General features: G+C 38.6%; 2 protein-coding genes across 2 annotated transcripts; one reads left to right on the top strand and one right to left on the bottom strand.

The window, feature by feature from the left end:
• The first annotated feature begins 17 nt into the window (after positions 1–17).
• Positions 18–14,408, top strand: LOC575087 (charged multivesicular body protein 1a-like). Its single transcript, XM_030975247.1, has 7 exons — positions 18–177; positions 6,453–6,472; positions 6,914–6,991; positions 7,780–7,926; positions 9,235–9,303; positions 12,625–12,684; positions 14,026–14,408. The coding sequence occupies exons 1-7, from the start codon at positions 162–164 to the stop codon at positions 14,251–14,253; spliced, it is 618 nt and encodes a 205-aa protein (XP_030831107.1). The 5' UTR covers positions 18–161; the 3' UTR covers positions 14,254–14,408.
• A 3,298-nt stretch (positions 14,409–17,706) lies between these two features.
• Positions 17,707–18,648, bottom strand: LOC575157 (testis-specific serine/threonine-protein kinase 4-like). The gene has a single exon (XM_011675271.2). It carries the CDS (start codon positions 18,646–18,648, stop codon positions 17,707–17,709), a length of 942 nt encoding a protein of 313 aa, XP_011673573.2.
• Between the last annotated feature and the right edge of the window lie 411 nt (positions 18,649–19,059).

A 19,059-nucleotide genomic window follows, 5' to 3' on the forward strand; every position in this document is an offset into this window, starting at 1 on the left:
TTTATCGGGAGATGGCGCTCTTAAATTTCCAAGTTGTTGTCATTATCCAGAAATAGCATCTGAGTCAAAATCACAATACTTGAGAATCTAGCAGTTTTTTGTCACAGGCAGTTATTGCAGTACATCTTTTCTTCACGTCATTTTTATAAAGAAAATTGAAGATGCCTGCATTAGAAGGTAAAGTCTGATGATTTACATTTTATTCGTTTTGTTACACTTACAATACAAGGTACAGGAATACAGCTTTGCATTCATATTTGTATGTGGTCCCATACACACCTTTTTATGCATGTGTATTCTGTGCATACTAAGTGAGAGACTAATTTAAAAACTCTTGACTTGTCTTTCCAAGTCTTGACTAACCAGAGTTAGATAGTATAATGCTGCTATGTGTGGGAATATCTAATAACGTCTTTATACAAGACTATATATATTTGCAACGTTGAAACGACGACACGAAGTGAAAGTAAAACATAACCAAATCGTACTACCCTTTTGTGTCCATTCTCCTTTTGTCGTCTGAATAATACAACATGGTGGCAGCGGTATAAGTGAAGAACCATGGAAAGTTCTCGTCTACCATTGCCAGAAAGCTTTGATAAAGTTGCAGGCTTAAATCAAGCAGAACAATGGCCAAAATGGTCACGGCGGTTCGAGAGATATCGCGTCGCATCGGGCCTCGCATCCAAGCCAGACAGTGAGCAGGTTAGTACGCTACTCTATGCTATGGGTGAATGTGCCGATGATATTATCGTGTCTCTCAACGTGAAAGAGGAGACAGCAAAGTATGATGACGTGATCGCAACATTGAAGAAGTATTTCAATGTACGGAAAAACATTATTGTTGAAAGGGCAAAATTCAACAAACGAACACAACGCCCGGGAGAAAGTGTGGACACATTTATCAATGATTTGTACAGGCTAGCAGAGGACTGTGACTACGATAGACTTAAGGAGGGCTTGATAAGAGACAGAATTGTAGTTGGGGTGCTTGATGACTCCCTATCTGATCAACTACAGTCTAGAGAAGACCTAACTCTCTCAAAAGCAGTTCAATTGAGTAGACAGTCAGAAGCCCGGAAACAAAACAAGTCTGTTGTGAGGGGAGGTGCAGAGAGTGAGAGCCCTAACTCGGCCGTAAACTACGTAAGGCCTAAGAGCAAGGGAACGTACTCGAAGAAAACATCTCAAACTCCGCAGGGTAACTGTAAGTGGTGTGGAAGGCAGAATCATGCACGTGCCAACTGTCCCGCAAAAGATGCAAAGTGCCATCAATGTGGAAAGATGGGCCACTTCCAGTCTGTGTGTCAAGCCAAACAACCAGAACAGGGAAAACAAGAGGCAGCAAAGCTAAAATGGAAAGCTCGAGTCAGCGAAGTAGATGATTTCGATGACATTGATGTCCCCTTCCTTGGTGAAGTCAGCGAGAACGATCAGACGTACTGGAGTTCATCGATCCTCGTAGATGGGAATGAAACACACTTCAAGTTAGACACAGGAGCAGCCGTTACTGTGTTGTCTGATTCCACTCCATGGCTGAATAAACACATCATGAGACCAACAACCAAGAGGTTACGTGGTCCAGGAAGTACAGTCCTGACTGTAATAGGACAAATGACATCAACTCTCAGGCATAGAGATAAACAGATCAAGGAGACTCTCTATGTGGTCAAAGATCAGGAGTCTTCATTGCTGGGTAGGAAAGCGTGTAGAACCTTGAATCTGGTCCGCAGAGTGGAGGAAGTCGATTCTTGTGATGATGAAACTGCAAACTTCAAGGCTGAGTTCCCTCAACTTTTCACTGGTTTGGGGAAACTGAAGACAGCATACCACATCACGTTAACTTCAGATGCCAAGCCGATGTGCCTGTATACAGCCAGGAAAGTTCCTCATCCGCTTCTACCGAAGGTGAAGAAAGAACTAGAGTCCATGTTGGAGCAAAATGTGATCTCAAAAGTGACTGAGCCGACAAAGTGGTGTTCGGGGATGGTTCCAGTGTTGAAGCCCAGTGGTTCGGTGAGAATTTGTGTAGACCTTACATCTCTCAACAAGGCAGTTGAACGAGAGATTCATCCGATGTCTTCAGTCGATGAAAGTCTAGCAAAACTGGGAAAGAGCACAATCTTCACAAAACTGGACGCCAACAGCGGGTTTTGGCAAATTCCATTGGAGGATGAGTCAAAGCTACTGACAACCTTTGTCACTCCATTTGGGAGATTTTGCTTCAACCGATTGCCGTTCGGGATAACGTCAGCGCCAGAAGTCTTCCAGAGAGCGATGTCCACTATCCTCGAAGGACTTGACGGCGTGATTTGTCACATGGATGATGTGCTAGTCCATGGTGCAACACAAACAGAACATGACATCAGAGTACGAGCTGTTCTACAACGTCTGCAGGAAGCAGGTATCACACTAAATCAGGGAAAGTGTGAATTCTCCAAACAGAGTGTGAAGTTCTTAGGGCACTTCATCGACGACACTGGTGTCAAGGTCGATCCGAGCAAAACAAGAGCTATTCGAGATTTTCCAGTTCCTCGAAGCGTGAAAGAGCTACAGAGGTTCATGGGAATGGTGAACCAGGTGGGAAAGTTTCTCCCAGGATTAGCTGAGATCAACGAGCCCCTTCGTCAACTCCTGAAGAAAGACAATGTGTGGTGTTGGGGAGAAGCGCAGCAGAGATCTTTCACACAGATCAAAGAGATGATGGTCTCGACAGCAGTCTTAGCTCATTATGATCCAGAACTGCCAACAGTCATTGCAGCAGATGCATCCGGGACTAGAATGGGTGCAATCCTGTATCAAGTGCAGACTGATGGAAATCGTAGACCAGTGTGCTATGCATCTCGATCGCTTACCGAGACTGAGCAGAGGTATGCAGTGATTGAAAAAGAGGCACTGGCAGCTACTTGGGCGTGCGAGAGGTTCTCCGAGTATGTACTTGGTCTTCATTTCGAGGTGGAAACTGACCACAAGCCATTGGTCACACTTCTAAACTCGAAAGAACTTGTGAAAATGCCTCCACGACTCCAACGCTTCAGAATGAGAATGATGAGATTTGATGCAGAGACATTGTATGTTCCAGGAAAACAGCAGACATCCGCTGACGCCTTGTCACGAGCGCCAGTAGAGAGGCCAGGAATGGATGATGTCAACTTCGTAGATGAGGTTGAATCATATGCATCAACATCAGCCATCAACCTCCCAGTGACAATGCAGAGATTTGAGGAAATCAGAAATGCACAAAAAGCAGATGAAGTATGTGCAAAAATCAGAGACTACTGCGTTCAAGGATGGCCAGACTACATGCCACATAACCCGATCCTCAAACACTACTATGAGCAGAGAGGACACCTGAGTGTGGTAGAGGACTTGCTTATCTACGACGAGAGAATAGTCATTCCGAGAGCTCTGCGACTTGATATCCTTGAGAGGCTACATCAAGGACATCTGGGAATCACCAAATGCAGGGCCAGAGCCAGAGATTCAGTGTGGTGGCCAGGTCTATCAAAATCATTGGAGGAAATGATTTCAAGCTGCTTGACCTGTGCTATCCATCGCCAAGAGGTCCGCGAGCCTTTGATGAGCTCATCCTTTCCTTCAAGGCCATGGGAGCGTCTTGGAATGGACCTGTTCGAACTCAAAGGGAAATCGTTCCTGATAGTAGTTGACTACTACTCGAGGTGGATTGAGGTCAAACAACTCCAAGGTCAGTCAACAATGGCAGTGATTTCTTCGCTGAAGGAGATCTTTGCAGTCCATGGGATTCCAGACCTTGTGGTTTCAGACAATGGTCCACAGTTCGCCAACGAGAACTTCAGAAAGCTTGCTGAAGAGTATGGATTCGTCCATACAACCAGCTCTCCAAGATACCCACAAGCTAATGGTGAGGCTGAAAGAGGAGTTCGCACTGTGAAAGCGTTGCTGAAGAAGAACGACGACATCCAGTTAGCCCTTCTCAGCTATCGAGCGTCACCACTCCAAAACGGGTTAGCTCCTTGTGAACTTCTCATGGGGAGGAGATTGCAGACTCAGGTTCCTACTTTGCCGCACATGCTGCTGCCACGGGTACAACAGCCGGACCTGACGACTGTGAGAGAGAAAGAGGAGAAGTACAGGTCAGATCAAATGATGACCTACAACAGACGTCATGACTCACGTGAGCTTCCAGAGCTACAACCAGGAGATTCCGTGTGGATCCGTGATCAGTCTCGCTACGGGAAAGTCACCCAGAAAGCGCAACAACCACGGTCCTACCATGTCCAGACAGAACATGGGACAGTACGTCGTAATCGCCGTGCACTGATTGCTGTCCAAGGTCAACCCACCAAGACCAGAGTGCCGGAGTCATCCATGAGCAACGATCCAGAGAGACCTGACGATTCTGATGAAAGCGACTCAACCGGTTCCCAACGTAACCAGCAGATCAACCGGAAGCGGCCTGAGGGAGCCTCTACACCAACAGCTGCGACAGAGACGCGAACGCGATCTGGACGACTCGTGAAACCACCAAAGCGACTGTCCATGTAATGGGTTAAACTTAAATACCAAAATAGGGATTAACTTTGCAGGAACTGAAACTGAACAAGACTTTAAAGGTTTGGACAGTGTTTATTTGGGTTTAATAGTAAACTGGAATGGACTCGGGACTCGAAGAACACAATTAAGGAGAATATCCGTGAACTCTTAAACAGGATTATATTTCGGATTTTTATTGGATTTGAAACTATTTGGAAATCAATAAGAACTCTTGAACTGTTGATAATAAGCTTGGGGGGAGATGTGGGAATATCTAATAACGTCTTTATACAAGACTATATATATTTGCAACGTTGAAACGACGACACGAAGTGAAAGTAAAACATAACCAAATCGTACTACCCTTTTGTGTCCATTCTCCTTTTGTCGTCTGAATAATACAACACTATGCTATGTGTGAGACTAGTTACCTGTATTGGCTGTAACTTAAGTTAAGTGTAGTTATGTATAGTGTGAAATGATGAAGATGAATGAAGAAGAAGAAAGAAAAAGGGGAAAAGAAGGAAGAGAAAGAGAAAAGGAAGAGGAGAAAAAGTAGAACAAGGTGGAGGATGAGAGAGTTAAAACATTAAAACATTATTGGAAGGCACGTCAAGAAATGGGAAAAATAAAAATGTTATAAGAAAAATGTTATAGACTAGTACTAGTAGTAGTGTTACTTAATACAGGAAATGAATATGTTACTTAGAGACTGAGGTTAAAAAAAAGAGGGTTAAACAAGTTCAGTGTGATATGCAGTAAAGTTAATCATATTCTTAAACAAGTATACAATTTACATCATATAAAGTATTAAAAGGGGAGAAATGATGGGTCAGATACTACAATTTTCATAATTCATTTTTCAATCTTAGAATGAAAGCAGGCATAATTTTTCACCTTTTATTTGAATTGCAAATTCTTCCTTGGTCATGGGATGCAGGGATTGTTTGTTATATATGCATGCATTAGTGTTGTTATCTAAACTTTAATCTAAATCCTGTCTCGTAACCATCCTGTTAACTTTTTACTTTTTATAACGGTATTCCGGATCGTCCCGATTCCCAAAATTGCTAATCATCCTGTGTATATAAGATCTTGTATTTAAAATTTGGCTGTTTTACTGAGATAGGGTCTGAGTGAAATGATCTCAGAACCATCCTGTCAGATGGTGAAACCCCTGGGATGACTGGGGGTGTTTCACAAAGATCCTAAGTCAAACTTAACTCTAAGTTGGACTTAAAAAATCATGGAGAGCCATTAGTAGCCTTAAAATTAAATATAGATTAAAAAGAGCAAATTCAAGTATTTTAGACTTTTTATAAATTACACATCAAGAACGTGAAATTTCCTTGCTAATAGAAAATATGAATGATTTGAATTATAAATTATTAACATAACTTTTACTTTTAGATGCTAATGGCTTTCCATAATTGTTAAGTCCAACTTAGAGATAAGTTCAACTTAAGATCAGTTTGTGTAACACCCCCAGGTTGATATCTGCTATGTTGACACCACTAGCATGCATACTAAGTGCTAACTGTTTAAAAGAAATAAACATGGGAAATTAAAAACTTATATATTAATCTTAAATTGCTATATTTGTGTCATACAATAATATTAGATACCGGTAGTTTATATTGTTAGTTGAGTTCACATTTCACTTAAATTGTATTTATTCATTTATTTATTTGATTTATTATTTATTTCATTTTTGTTAATCTGGTTGCTCAGGATCAATCTATTATCTTACATCAGAATGTCATTCCAAATGTTTAGAACAAGTTTTAAGAATACTTCACCAGCCATTGGAATGCTTTCTACCATGTAGATGAGTATTAAAGATTACATTGATTTTAATTCTCTCCTTTTTATTCTCTCCCAACATTCTTTTCCATCTCCCTGTTGAATGGAAATCCTTGTAACTTGCAACAATGCAGATGTTATGTTCCAGTTGAAGGTAAGATTTTTTGTTTTAATGTTTTTTCTTATTATTCCTTTAAGTTACTAAACTATAGGAGGGGCTACAAAGTTGGGTCAGTTTGGATTTATATGAATGGTGAAATCTTTGTGAAGATTTTTGGATTGTGCAACTTGGAGTGACCTAATTTCTATCTGAGTAAAAATAACCACTTTTATAGATGAGCAAATATTGATGCAAGAAGTGTGAATGTATTTATTTTAAAAAAGGTGGAAACAGAAAGGAAGACGATTTCTATGATTATATCTATTATATAACTTTCCTCTTGGAGGTTGCTACTGTATTTGTTAAATGCATGATTAAGACTGGTAACAGTTTAACATGATTAAGTATGGTAACATTGAACTGGATTTATTTTTCACAAAAAAGATGGGGAAAAGAAAGTAAATGCTTATCATTTGTTTTGTAATTTTTCTACAGTTTTCTTCAAAACAACTTGAGAGATATGCAAAGAAGGCAGAGAAGGAACAAAAAGTTCAATCGGGAAAAGTGAAAAAAGTAAGTCGTATCCATAAATCATATCAATGGGTAATCTCTGCTGTATATTCCAGGTAGTGCTGGACTGTGGATCACGTGGTGTGTGGTTCGAGTCCCGCTGCCGCACTCATGTCATTTGGCAAGATATTAATCTACAACTGCCATTCTCCACCCAGGTGGAGTAAATGGGCACCTGGTAGGAAAAAAATCCTTGAGTGCCTTATCATAGTAGCTTGGCTAAAGCTGAGTTAATAATAGTATTGCACAGCCCTTAAGGAGAAACATGGGTAATCAAGACATAGTAGTAGAACTAGAAGTAGTAGTAGTGATGATGAAGATGACACTTAGCATTCTACAAATCAATGGAAAAAGTTTGTCCATGTGAACCTGGACTAGAATCAGTATGAGTACAGGGGGGTGTTTCACAAAGATTCTAAGTCGAACTTAACACTAAGTTAGACTTAAATATTATGGAGAGCCATTTGTAGCCTTATAATGAAATACATTCAAAAGCAAAATTCAAGTATGTTAGACTTTTCATAAATTCCACATCAAGAACATGATATCTCCCGAGATATAAGAAAATATGAATGATTTGAATCAACATTTTATGCCTTTCAAAATAATTTTTACAAAATATTTTTAATGATGCTAACGGATTTCCGTAATTGTTAAGTCCAACTAAGAGATAAGTTCAACTTAGGATCTTTGTGAAACACCCCCTAGGTCTTTGACTTTGACCAGTGCTGTAAATTACCTTTGTTTGACTGTGTATTACAATAACTTTATTCTCATGCGTTTGTGTGCAGGCTCTGGAACAGAAGAACCCAGAGGGAGCTAGAATCTATGCTGAGAATTGCATCAGGAAAAAGAATGAATCTCTCAACTTCCTTAGGATGGCGTCCAGGATAGATGCGGTGTCTTCAAGGATAAAGTCGGCCATGGTCATGAAACAGGTGAGAAATATCTTTCATCATAGGTAATGAAGAGAAAACTAGACATGTAATACTTGTTTGGAACAAATTTTGGTGGGCTGGTCCAACTAAAGTTTGAGACAAAATAGAGCAAAAATAAGCGACATACTGCTTAAAAATGTTTAAAAAAACAATATCATGTAGATTCATGACGTGAACAAAATTCACCTTCTATAGGCATAACAGGCAAATTATGAAATTTCTGACATGAGGCCTTTAATCAAAATTTTCACTATGATGACTTCATCAAAATGAACAATGGTGGTGCTTGAGCTCGTAAAGAATTGTCTTAGCTACAACATATCAAAATTTGGAAGAAAATCGATAAACATTTACATAGATACAATCAATTTTCCATAAATATGCTGACTTCATAATATGCAAATTCGTATTTTTAGTTCGAAGGCCATTATGATGACGTCAGAATATTTTTAATGGCCAAATGAGACATAAAATCATATCTCCGACTCATACTCTATCACATTATGAAAAAAAATTGGGGGTCCAGGTGCATCCCAAAGAGCTATAATGGATTTGTATGAGCATGTTTTTGCCCATATATGCTATGTATTACATGAGCTCGCACTCACGGACATTTATGTTAAACAGACGTTCATTCCGTTATTAATAGTCATAAAGAGATTAACATGGTATCAATTTGTTTGTATAAATATGTGAAATATCATGAAAGAAAACAAAAATGGCGATTGATAACTACCTCAAACTGTCAGAAAGCAAACCAAACTACCGGCTTTTATCAAACGCTTCTAACATATCTTCCCAATGAGTTTTTTAAAATTTACAGAGATTTTGATTGTGATACTTTTTGTTTGTTAAACCTGTTTGTCTTCTTTATCTTCTATTTTCCCTACTATCTCTATCATCTCTACTATCTATTTAAAAAACAAATTACATGTATATACCGGTACATGTAAAAAAAAAAATTGTCTTTTGTAATGTGTATTTATTTTCTGTAGATAATTTGTAATTATTTGATGATATTTTGTGTAATGTCTCCTTTTATATAATGAGCTTGCTAAAAAAAAAAAGCAGATTTGCTGAGGAGGAAAGCATGTTTTTTTTTTATCCCCTTATTGAAATAAATAAAACAAACAAACAGTTTATCCAGAATCTGATATAAGTTGACTAAAGCAAGTAATGTGTTAAATAACATGAATGTCTTATTTTCAAAAGAAATATTTGATATCAAAATCAAGGACTATATTAAGAAAAAAGAACTTACTGGTATACTCAAAGCAAATATTTTTGTTATATTTATCTGTTTTCCAGGTTTCAAAGAACATGGGACAAGTTGTCAAAGGTCTGGATAAAGCTCTTCAGTCCATGGATCTGCAGAAGGTAGGTTTTATTTACTTTTACATATTGCTTTTACATATATTATGTAGCTTTACTACATATATATCGTTTAATTTTACATATGTATTATTTACTGTTGCATATATTATTTACTGTTGCATATATATTATTCACTTAACATACATACGAAACAGGATACATATTATTTTACATTTCGAAGCGTTGCATGGGATCTTAATCCTGTTTTTCTACATACACCAATGCCCCCATTTAAGCATACTTTGAATGTGGTCACGCTTCGGTGACTGATGTGTCAGATATGATCATTCACAACGGAAAGGCCAGCACAGTTCCTCTCTCAGCTCTCTTTATGTTCATGTGACCTGTGGAAAAGTTCATTCCCGATTTTGGCGCATGCGCAATGTGCAATTACAAACTCGCTTATTTTAGGCAAAGAATGTCACTATAGGTCTATAGCTGTATGAAAGCATTAAAACGACTATTTCACTGGGATGCCTAAACTGTTGCAGAGATGTCATTGCTTTTAAATTCAAGATAGATGTAATCTATAATAGTAATACGCTAAGGCTCCGCGGGGGGGGCATGACGTCTCCGCCGGCCTTTGTATTCTATTGTTTTTTAATGAGATCGCCGACCCAAGTTGGTGCGGCTATCTCCTCCTGAACCCTGCCCTCGGAGTACCCGTGCCCGGTGCCGTCGTCCACGGGAGAGTCTACTCTATCGAATTGGCTATACTCCGCCCGAGGTCCTCCTCCGTGTCGACGTCCAGGGCGAAAACAGACGCGACATGCATAATGCAGGATATGCGTGACGACAGAGATACCTCATGGATATTCAACATTGCATCCGTAGACACACGACCGATGACTATCCACTCACATTAAGTTGCGTATTAAATGCACGATGGACAGGGTCGGGATTACCCGAGTAAAGCATCTTTCTATAGGATATCCTTTGTAGTAGCGCTGCACAAGCCAGGGGGATACGCGGGGCTTCCCGTCGACGTCCAAACTTAGAGACCCATTTCCGTCATGAATGCCGCGATTTGTATATAGTTTTCGTGAATGGAGATATGAAATAAAAGCTTATTTTGTGATTATTACGGCCATGCTAACTAAATTTTGATTATCATTTTCTAAAGGAAAGTTTTCACAAGAAAACCATTGGACTGACAATTCAGTCGCAAGCTGCCTTCAGTCAACACACAGTGCAATGCTGCTGTGTGCGGTGTGTGAGTTGAAATGAGCTTGCAGGAAGCTCCTAACCGGCACCGCGCACCGTAGGCGTCCGACGCCTGCGGCGCCGGTGTTCGAGCTCTGGAGTTACGCTGTAGTGTGTGTGAGTTCACCTGAGCTGAGTCGAAGAGATTTGACACTTTGAAATTGTTATCTGTTGGTTTGCATCATTATTGCCGCGATTTCAATATAGTTTCGTGAATAGATTTACGAAACCTGAGCTTAGAATTAGTAAAAGTATTACTAATGTCTACGTTTTTAAACGACTGTCTGATTTTCTTGTGAAAATTTTACTTTGAAAAATGATTATCGAAATTCATGGTCAGAAATAATCACAATCTAGGGTCTATTATGTTACAGTTCTTGCATCAAATCAATGCATGAAAACTTAGTTATTGAACTAGAAAAATGTTTGGTTTTTTTAAATAGGCAATTATGAAGTAGGAAGCCTGAAACCTTAGCCTACTAAACAAATCTCAACAAAGTGTAGGCCTATTCTTTTATGAATTAATGAAAAAGTAGCCCCAGAAAAAAGAGCCCCCGAAAGTTGAAAAAGTAGCCCCCGAAAATTTCCCAAAAATTTGAAATGGAGCCCCCGAAATGAAAACCTTAATTCTTTGCCTGCGCCCCCCTCTAGAATCCCGCGGATTTCCACGGGTCCTGAGTTGCGTGTATATATAATATAGGCGTGGGGTCCACGGGTTTCAAGGGGCCATAAACCCCCAGAGCTCGGGGGTTACGTTCTTCAAAGTTGGGGGGGGGGGGAGAGATCAGATCGCAGTGAGTTGAGTGTATATATAATATAGGCGTGGGGTCCACGGGTTTCAAGGGGCCATAAACCCCCGAAAGCTCGGGGGTTTTAGGCGTTTAATTAGGGTCAGATGAGCATATTTTTAATACTTTATTTGTGACACTTGTGGGTCACTAATTGGCGTGGGGTCAATACGTAGAGTTGCGTAGTGTTGCGTACCAACAACGCTGGCCTACGTTACTATATGCTGAGGGACGGAAAGGGGTACGCATGGTGAACGAAAACAATTCAACATGTTTAATTTTTTTTGCGTACTTTCGGCGTAGAAACTTGACGCAGAAATTACGCCTTTTTACGCAGAAAGTCCGCCTTTTTACGCAACAGTACGCTACCCTACGTCAGATCGACTAAGCAGTAAAAGCTTTACACAGTAAGCAACCATAAGCAAACCTGTACGCCAGCCTACGCATAACCTACGCAGGGACTATTTTCCCATTAATACGCAGCCTAATTTCTGCGTAGTCGGTACGCCACACTACGGAACTCTACGCAGTTCCAGTGGCTTAAAGAATAACTATCGGTACAGTTGGATTGTTTTTTTAAATTTAATATAAGGCCAAATTAAAAAAAAAACATGCTTATAGCGTCCTGTTTTTTTGAAAAATGGGAAGGAGGAGGCGCTTTTTTTTTTTTTTTCTTTCAAAATGGCCGCTCCGTACATTTTCCCTGGCATTCGGGCTATTTTTCAAGATGGCGGCCGACAATTTTTTTTTTTCTTTTTTAAAATCATAAATACATTTTAGCAGTGCTTTTCATGTTTTTTTTCTTTCAAAAAAAAAAAAAATAAATAAAAAAAAAAAAAAAAAAAAAAAAAAAAAAATAAAATAGGAGGCGGCCCCCAAAAAGGAAGCAGGCGGGGACGATGTTTTTTTTCTTTCAAAAAAAAAAAAAAAAAAAAATCAAAAATCAAAAATCAAAAAAAAAAAATAGGAGGCAGCCCCAAAAAAGGAAGCGGGCGGGGACGCTAAACATGTATATTTTTTAATGGCCTGAATGGCAAATAACGTTCTTGGTGGTTTTAATTTAGACATTCTCTATATATCTATTTACACCCCGCTCCCTCTAGAATCCCGCAGATTTCCGCGGGTCCTGCTAGTACAAAATAATGCTACAGTGTTTTGTATGAATTCATTTTTTTTTGTAAAATATGTCATCAGATTTATCTCCTTATAGCTTTAATGTACGAGCACAAGACAAAGTTCTTATTTATATATATTCATCACGCTGCCAAGCTACTACTCTATAGCCAGTATAGTTGCAGATTTTTTTTTAATGTTTGTTTTCTTTCCTTGACAGATTTCAGGTATCATGGAAAAATTTGAGAGCCAATTTGAAGATCTAGATGTACACACTCAGGTAAGGATCCAGGGGGCTTTCTTTCAAAACCTTTATAAGTCTAACTTCTTGGACGTCCCTTTGAAATGTGTGTCATAGAATTAACAGTTATAGAATTATCATACGCTTCTATGGGATGTCCAAAAATTTATGATAGTTTCGAGAGAAAGAAAAAAGTTTGACCTATGGTTCACTTCTTTGAAAGCTAGTGTTGAACACTATTGTTGCCTTTTAGCTCTCTGAAAGAAATTCCAAAATTGACAATTTGTTCTTTGATTACTTTGTAATCTATAGTAATACATTTTTAACTCGTAAAAGTATATTAAATTATTAGAGTTAGGGCCATTTTGTCCGCTCTATCAATATCAATAATTTTTTTTTTCCTTTTCAAAAATTAATAAATGCATGTATGCCCACTTACACCCCTCTCACTCCTGTATAATGATCCCGAACCCACCACTGTTATTGTTATGATTTTTTAGCCAACACTATTGATGGCTATATTTCTCATTTTCAAGTTCAAGTTTTTATTGTTCCACATTGTACAAAAAATATAGACATACATATAAAATAGAAATTATACAATACATGTAGTATAAATGAGCACGTCTCAATGATTCTCAATTCATATAATAGATTAAGTAGAATGTGATGAACCTATTAAAAAGGAGTGCTTTTATATTATAGGTTCCTGGAAAAATAAGTATTGTAGATGAGAAAAACGGTAGCTGTAGAGAAAGATGTAATTTAGAGGGGAGAATTTAAAACACAATGGAATAAGGAAATTTGTATACAAAATAATGCATTGGCACCAAAACCCAGAGTTGTTTGAAAGTGAAATGCCAAGTTAGAGGAAGGTGTAATTAGTTATTTAACACTTTGGTTGCTTTCTTTACCTCTCTGTATGGTCATCTGTTTGCCATGCATTTTCAATTTTGATAAGAACAATCGGCAACAATTGACGGAAGGTATGATTGTTGCAACACAATGGCTTTGCAAAATTACACATTACTGGTCTTTATTAGCTCCAATATAACCCTTTGAAAACGAGTATAGATTAATCTTGCACTGGAAACAGTGTGATAATCTTACAGCCTTTAGTATATCTATCCCATATACAGTCAAACCTGCTTTAGTGACCACCTGTCTACAAACACCTCATTTTTTGTTTCCCTTGAAAATGGTTCTTCATTTAAACATGTACTTAAGGAACCTGTCTACAAAGACCACTTTTTGTGTACCCTTGGGCGGTTGCTATGGACAGGTTTGACTGTACAATGTTTGGACAGGGAGATTATTTATGTGGCATGTAAAGAGTTAAGGAAGTAACAACTCTTCTTGCCCCTTTCTCGTTGCCCTCAGGTATTGGAGGGTTCCATGGGTGCAGCTACCACCCTCTCCACACCCCAAGACCAGGTTGATCAACTCATCAGCCAGGTGGCAGAGGAGAATGGGCTAGAGATGATCTCAGACCTGGCCGCCGCCCCCTTGGCCGGGACCGGTACCCTGGCGTCGTCGACCGCCTCCTCGTCCCGGACGATGGTGGAGGAGGACAGACTTACACAGAGATTGCAGGCCTTAAGAAATTGAGGATGGTAATCTTTGTTTTTTCTGTCTGTCTGGTTTTAAAATGTAGTGTGTTTTACAAATGGCCAATCTCCTGTCCTCACTCCTCACTTAACTCAATCTCTCTACCTCTCCTTTATCCTCTCTCTCTCAATCTCCCTTTCCTCCACACATATCCTGCTCTCTCTCTCTCTCTCTCTCTCTCTCTTTCTCTCTCTCTCTTCTCTCTCTCTTTCTCTCTCTCTCTCTCTCTCTCTTCTCTCTTTCTTTCTCTCTCTCTCTCTTTTTCTCTTTCTCCCTCTCTCTCTTCTCTCTCTCTTTCTCTCTCTTTCTCTTTCACACACATACACCCTTTCCCCTTAACTTTCAATTAACAAACATGATATATTTATTGAGCACCCAGTAAGCCCACCTCCTCTCATCTTCCCTTTCTCTTATGAAATATCCCAGTTTATCTCTTTCTCTCTCTCTCTATCTTTCTTTATATCTCGGTCCTTTCTCTCCTTCCTTGCCCCCTCTCAATCCCCCTCTCAATCTCCTTACTCCCTTCTCTCAATACTTTCTTAACACAGACCTGCTTCATTTTAATTATATTCCTCTCTCCTTTATTGCTCTTTCTCTCATACAATCTGTCTTCCTCTCACTTACTATCTATCTCTTCCTCCCTCCCTCCATCCCTCCACCTCTCTCTTCCTCTCTCTCTCTCTCTCCCTCTCCCTCTCCCTCCTCTCCCTCATCTCCCTCCTCTCCCTCCTCTCCCTCCTCTACCTCCTCTACCTCCCTTCCTCTCACTCTTCCCCCTCTCCCTCTCTTTCTCACCCATCTAGAATGTTTGTTATAGGAATAACTGAAGAGGAGATTAAATCATGATATTTATACACTTTTAATTATATGTAATTTGAATAAATATGTAAATAAGAGACTTACTCAGACATAATAATGATGTTCTAAACAAGTTCTAAACACAATATTGTTTTCATAAAAAAATAGTTGAGCTGCTCGCAATTTTATTGGAAATGCAAGCTAGGATAGTAAATTTTGGCAGGATTTGTGTGTTTGGTTAGATAAAACGGATCATCTCTCTTGTGATAGTTTTTCCTTCAGTGGCCTGGAGTAGACCAAGTTTGCTTCATCAGATTGAAGTTATAATTACAGGATTTTAGGATGTCTGTGTATATGCTTGAAATATGTAACATATTCAATTTACCTTGCATTTTACCATCAACATTGCCCGTCAATAGAGTAAAAAAAACAAGAGCATTATAGGATGAAGGCTTTAACAGCATTATTTATGAGGGTTGTTTCTTTAGAATTGGTCAAAAAGACAGTTCATGTTCAGATAATTGCTTTTTAACAGGAAAACTGAATTGAAATTGTAAACATTTATATGTTCATGTATTTATATAGTTGTATACCATGATATGATATTGGTATGATTTGACTAGTTAGAGGACCTAGATTGAAGACAGTGATTGTTGCTAAGTACTCTATCCCTGTAATTTGATAAATTCTCTTTAGGAATAATAATAATATGATGCTGTATTGTAAAATTTAAGCTCATCAGGATTTTGCTTCTCCAACTGATGTTAAACTTGTGGTAAATGTCAGTTAAATAGAGCAGTGAGATTGAAATTTAAATTTAAATCTACTATATCCTTTTTTCTCAGTGTAGGTGTAACATATAACAAGTATGTGGTCACTTTTGTGTGTAAATAGATTTTAAAGATGATAACTTATGAATGAGAATTAATCTGTGAATTACGTAACAGTTATATTGTATACTACCTGATCTGTATATTGTTAATATATTTTGTTCACAGTGTAAGTGGATGCTATCTTCAGTGTCAATGCCTTTCTGGAAGAACACAAATTCTGCTTAAATGTTGTGTAAGAAATAATGTATATTGCATTTGATATGTATCACCCCTCAGATGTGATATTTGAAAGTTTTGGTAGAATTTTATTTTGAAAGAAACTTTTGGTAGAATTTCATTTTAAAAGAAACTTTTGAGAAACTGTACTGAAATGTAGAATCGGGATGCAACTGGAAATAATAATGTATTTGACAGTTTTGGAACTAATAAAACCACAAAGAGTAATAAAAGCCAAGTATCACAATAGATGATGACTTCTTGCTATGTAATAATTCAAAAATAATGAGATCATTTCTAGAGAAATCTTTCAGATGATACCACACTACATTTATGTTCTCCACGATGTTACAAATAAATTGGTTTAAATATTAATTTAGTTTGTTCTGCTTGTTCATATAGATCACTACTGATATATAATGTTAAATTTTAACCCCCATTTTAAATTTGGCAATACATTTTATCTTAAAATCATGATTGTATATTGTTGTGTAATCTCATTATATTTGTACTTACTTCCCGCCTTTTGACATACATGTATATTCCTTATGGCTTAGTTTTTCTCAATTGCCATCATTTTCATCATTTCTTTTCTCTACCCTACATACAATTTGAGCAAGTGCCTCATCATAATCATTTGTTTCTCACTATTTTTCCTTGCTTTTCCTGCAATCGTCATCTTTAAGATTTAGTTAAAATTATGATTGCCTCGGTCTATCTCGTCAAAACTTGTTTTGGGAGATGACTTAGTGAAGAATTTAAGTAAACAGAATGTAAGGATTTCCAGCTTTTTAAGTGCATCTTGCATGGACTATATGCTAATCCAGACACAAAATCACATTGAGAACTGAATGGTACAAAAGCTTTTACAAAAAAATACTTTTCCGGGATGGGAATGAGAGAAAAAAGGTGATTTCCATTTTTTCTCTGCTTGTTTGTTTTTTAATTTTTGGTGATAGCGATGGTTGGCATATTCTTTCCATGTCCAATTAGCCAGTTTGTCTTCATCCTACTCGAAGTTGGATTTTCTTAAAGTGAAATAGCGCCCTTTATTGAGAATTTAAAATCATGGAGCCACTCTTCAATTTTGGTATTTTACGTAAGGAGGAGAATTCGGCAAAATAGTTTTAGGGTCTTTTTATTTTTTCAAAATAACTTTAGTCAAACTTGCTAGTTGCAATAGGTCACTTATTCGATTTAAATGTAGAGGAAACATAGTGAGAGAGAGAGCAGGAGCTCTTAACTTATCTTCATTGTAGATATTGAATATAATACTATATATGTTTATAAATTGTACTTCTATGTAATCCATAACTGTACGATACTTTTTTTTTAAATTCGGAGTCAATGTACCAGATTCTATTATGCTCAATAAAAAGAAATCAATGCTTCAGATTCTTTGCCTTTAAAATTCCTTTATTACCTTGCACTGTGAAATACTAATGGGATTTTTGTTTTGGTCTTTTCTACCATTTGTAATGTAGATTAATATGTACTGCTTGCAATTGTTTTCTTCTCTCTATGATTTTGATCAATTCATATTAAATTAAATTTTGGAAGAATTGAAAGGGGAAGTGAACTTTGACGCCGGGCACAACTTTCATTATTAGTCTTTCTCATCTTGGGCAGTTGAGCTCTGTCCTTCTCCAGTCTGCTTAGTTAGGCCTGATTTGTTGGGCTTTCCAGCCGTTGGTGTGGTTCTGATATACCAGGCATTGTGTTGAATCTCTTCCATGTTGATGCGCCGTTTTGCCGGGGACAAGATCCTGCACATGAGGTCCTTGCAGTCGCTGTGGACGACCTGGCTGGTTGGGAATCCTGGAGGTCTTTGCACTTGGTTCAGGAGAACCTTGTGGTTGGTGTCGTCGTATGGGAGCCGTCCGTAGAGCATGGTGTACAGGATCACCCCCATGCTCCAGATATCCCCTAACATCGGACAATAAGGAATACCTCTTAGGATCTCCGGAGGTGCATATGCGTAGCTTCCGCAGTAGGTCTCGCTTAGAATGGTCCGCCCCGGTTCCGGTGGCTTCATCTTGCTCCGGGCAAAACCAAAATCGGTGATTTTCAACATGTTGTGTTTGTTGAGCAGCAAGTTCTCGCACTTCAGATCTCTATGGACCACGCCTAAATTGTGGCAATAGTCCATACCATCCACTAATTGGTGAAACCAGAGGCCAGTCTGCTCCTCTGTACCTGCACCATTGGCCTTGATGAAGTCCAACAAGTCACCGTTATCAGCGAGCTCCATGATCAGATAGACGCGACTGGTGGTCTCGATGGACTGCAGGAAGCATATCAAGTTAGGATGTTTCAAGATCTTGACAACCTGTATCTCTCGCGGTAAGAACTTGATGAGATAGTCTTCGGGTGCCTTTTTTTTGGACACCACCTTGATGGCCACTTTGCACTTGTGTTTAGTGGAGTATGCACACTTCACAGCGGCATAGGATCCATGACCGACGGTCTCCTGCACGTTAAAACCGTGGGATTCTAACACAGAATGTCCTTTGTCTTTTCCATTCCCCGAGGACTTTTCACTTGCCATAGCAGAAAAACCTTGCACTTTTCAGAGTAGTATAATCGTAATCTTTAGCCTTTCCATCTTACCATATTTTACCCGATTTTACATGGCTTAAAAGATTGTATTAATAAAGTTACAGGACAAATGTGCGCTTTGAAATGATACACCTGTCGAAACGTATATCAGCGTTTCTATGCAGGCATAACCCACACTTGGGGTGCGCGCGCAAGATCTATTGTTGACGCGCTTTAAGTCAAAGCCCTAGACAATGGTTGCGCGCACTCTGATACTACTCTTAACTTTGCAATAAATATTAGAGATGTTCGATGCCGGAAAAAGGGGCCGCCATTTGGTATTTTAGAAATTTTAGAAACCTTTAACAATAAAATGATATCCAGGTAATATTTCAGCTTAGAGTCGATTTATTTTTTATCG

Source organism: Strongylocentrotus purpuratus, unplaced genomic scaffold (genome assembly GCF_000002235.5).
Source record: "Strongylocentrotus purpuratus isolate Spur 01 unplaced genomic scaffold, Spur_5.0 spur5_scaffold_8, whole genome shotgun sequence".
In the NCBI taxonomy this organism is placed as follows: Eukaryota; Metazoa; Echinodermata; class Echinoidea; order Camarodonta; family Strongylocentrotidae; genus Strongylocentrotus; species Strongylocentrotus purpuratus.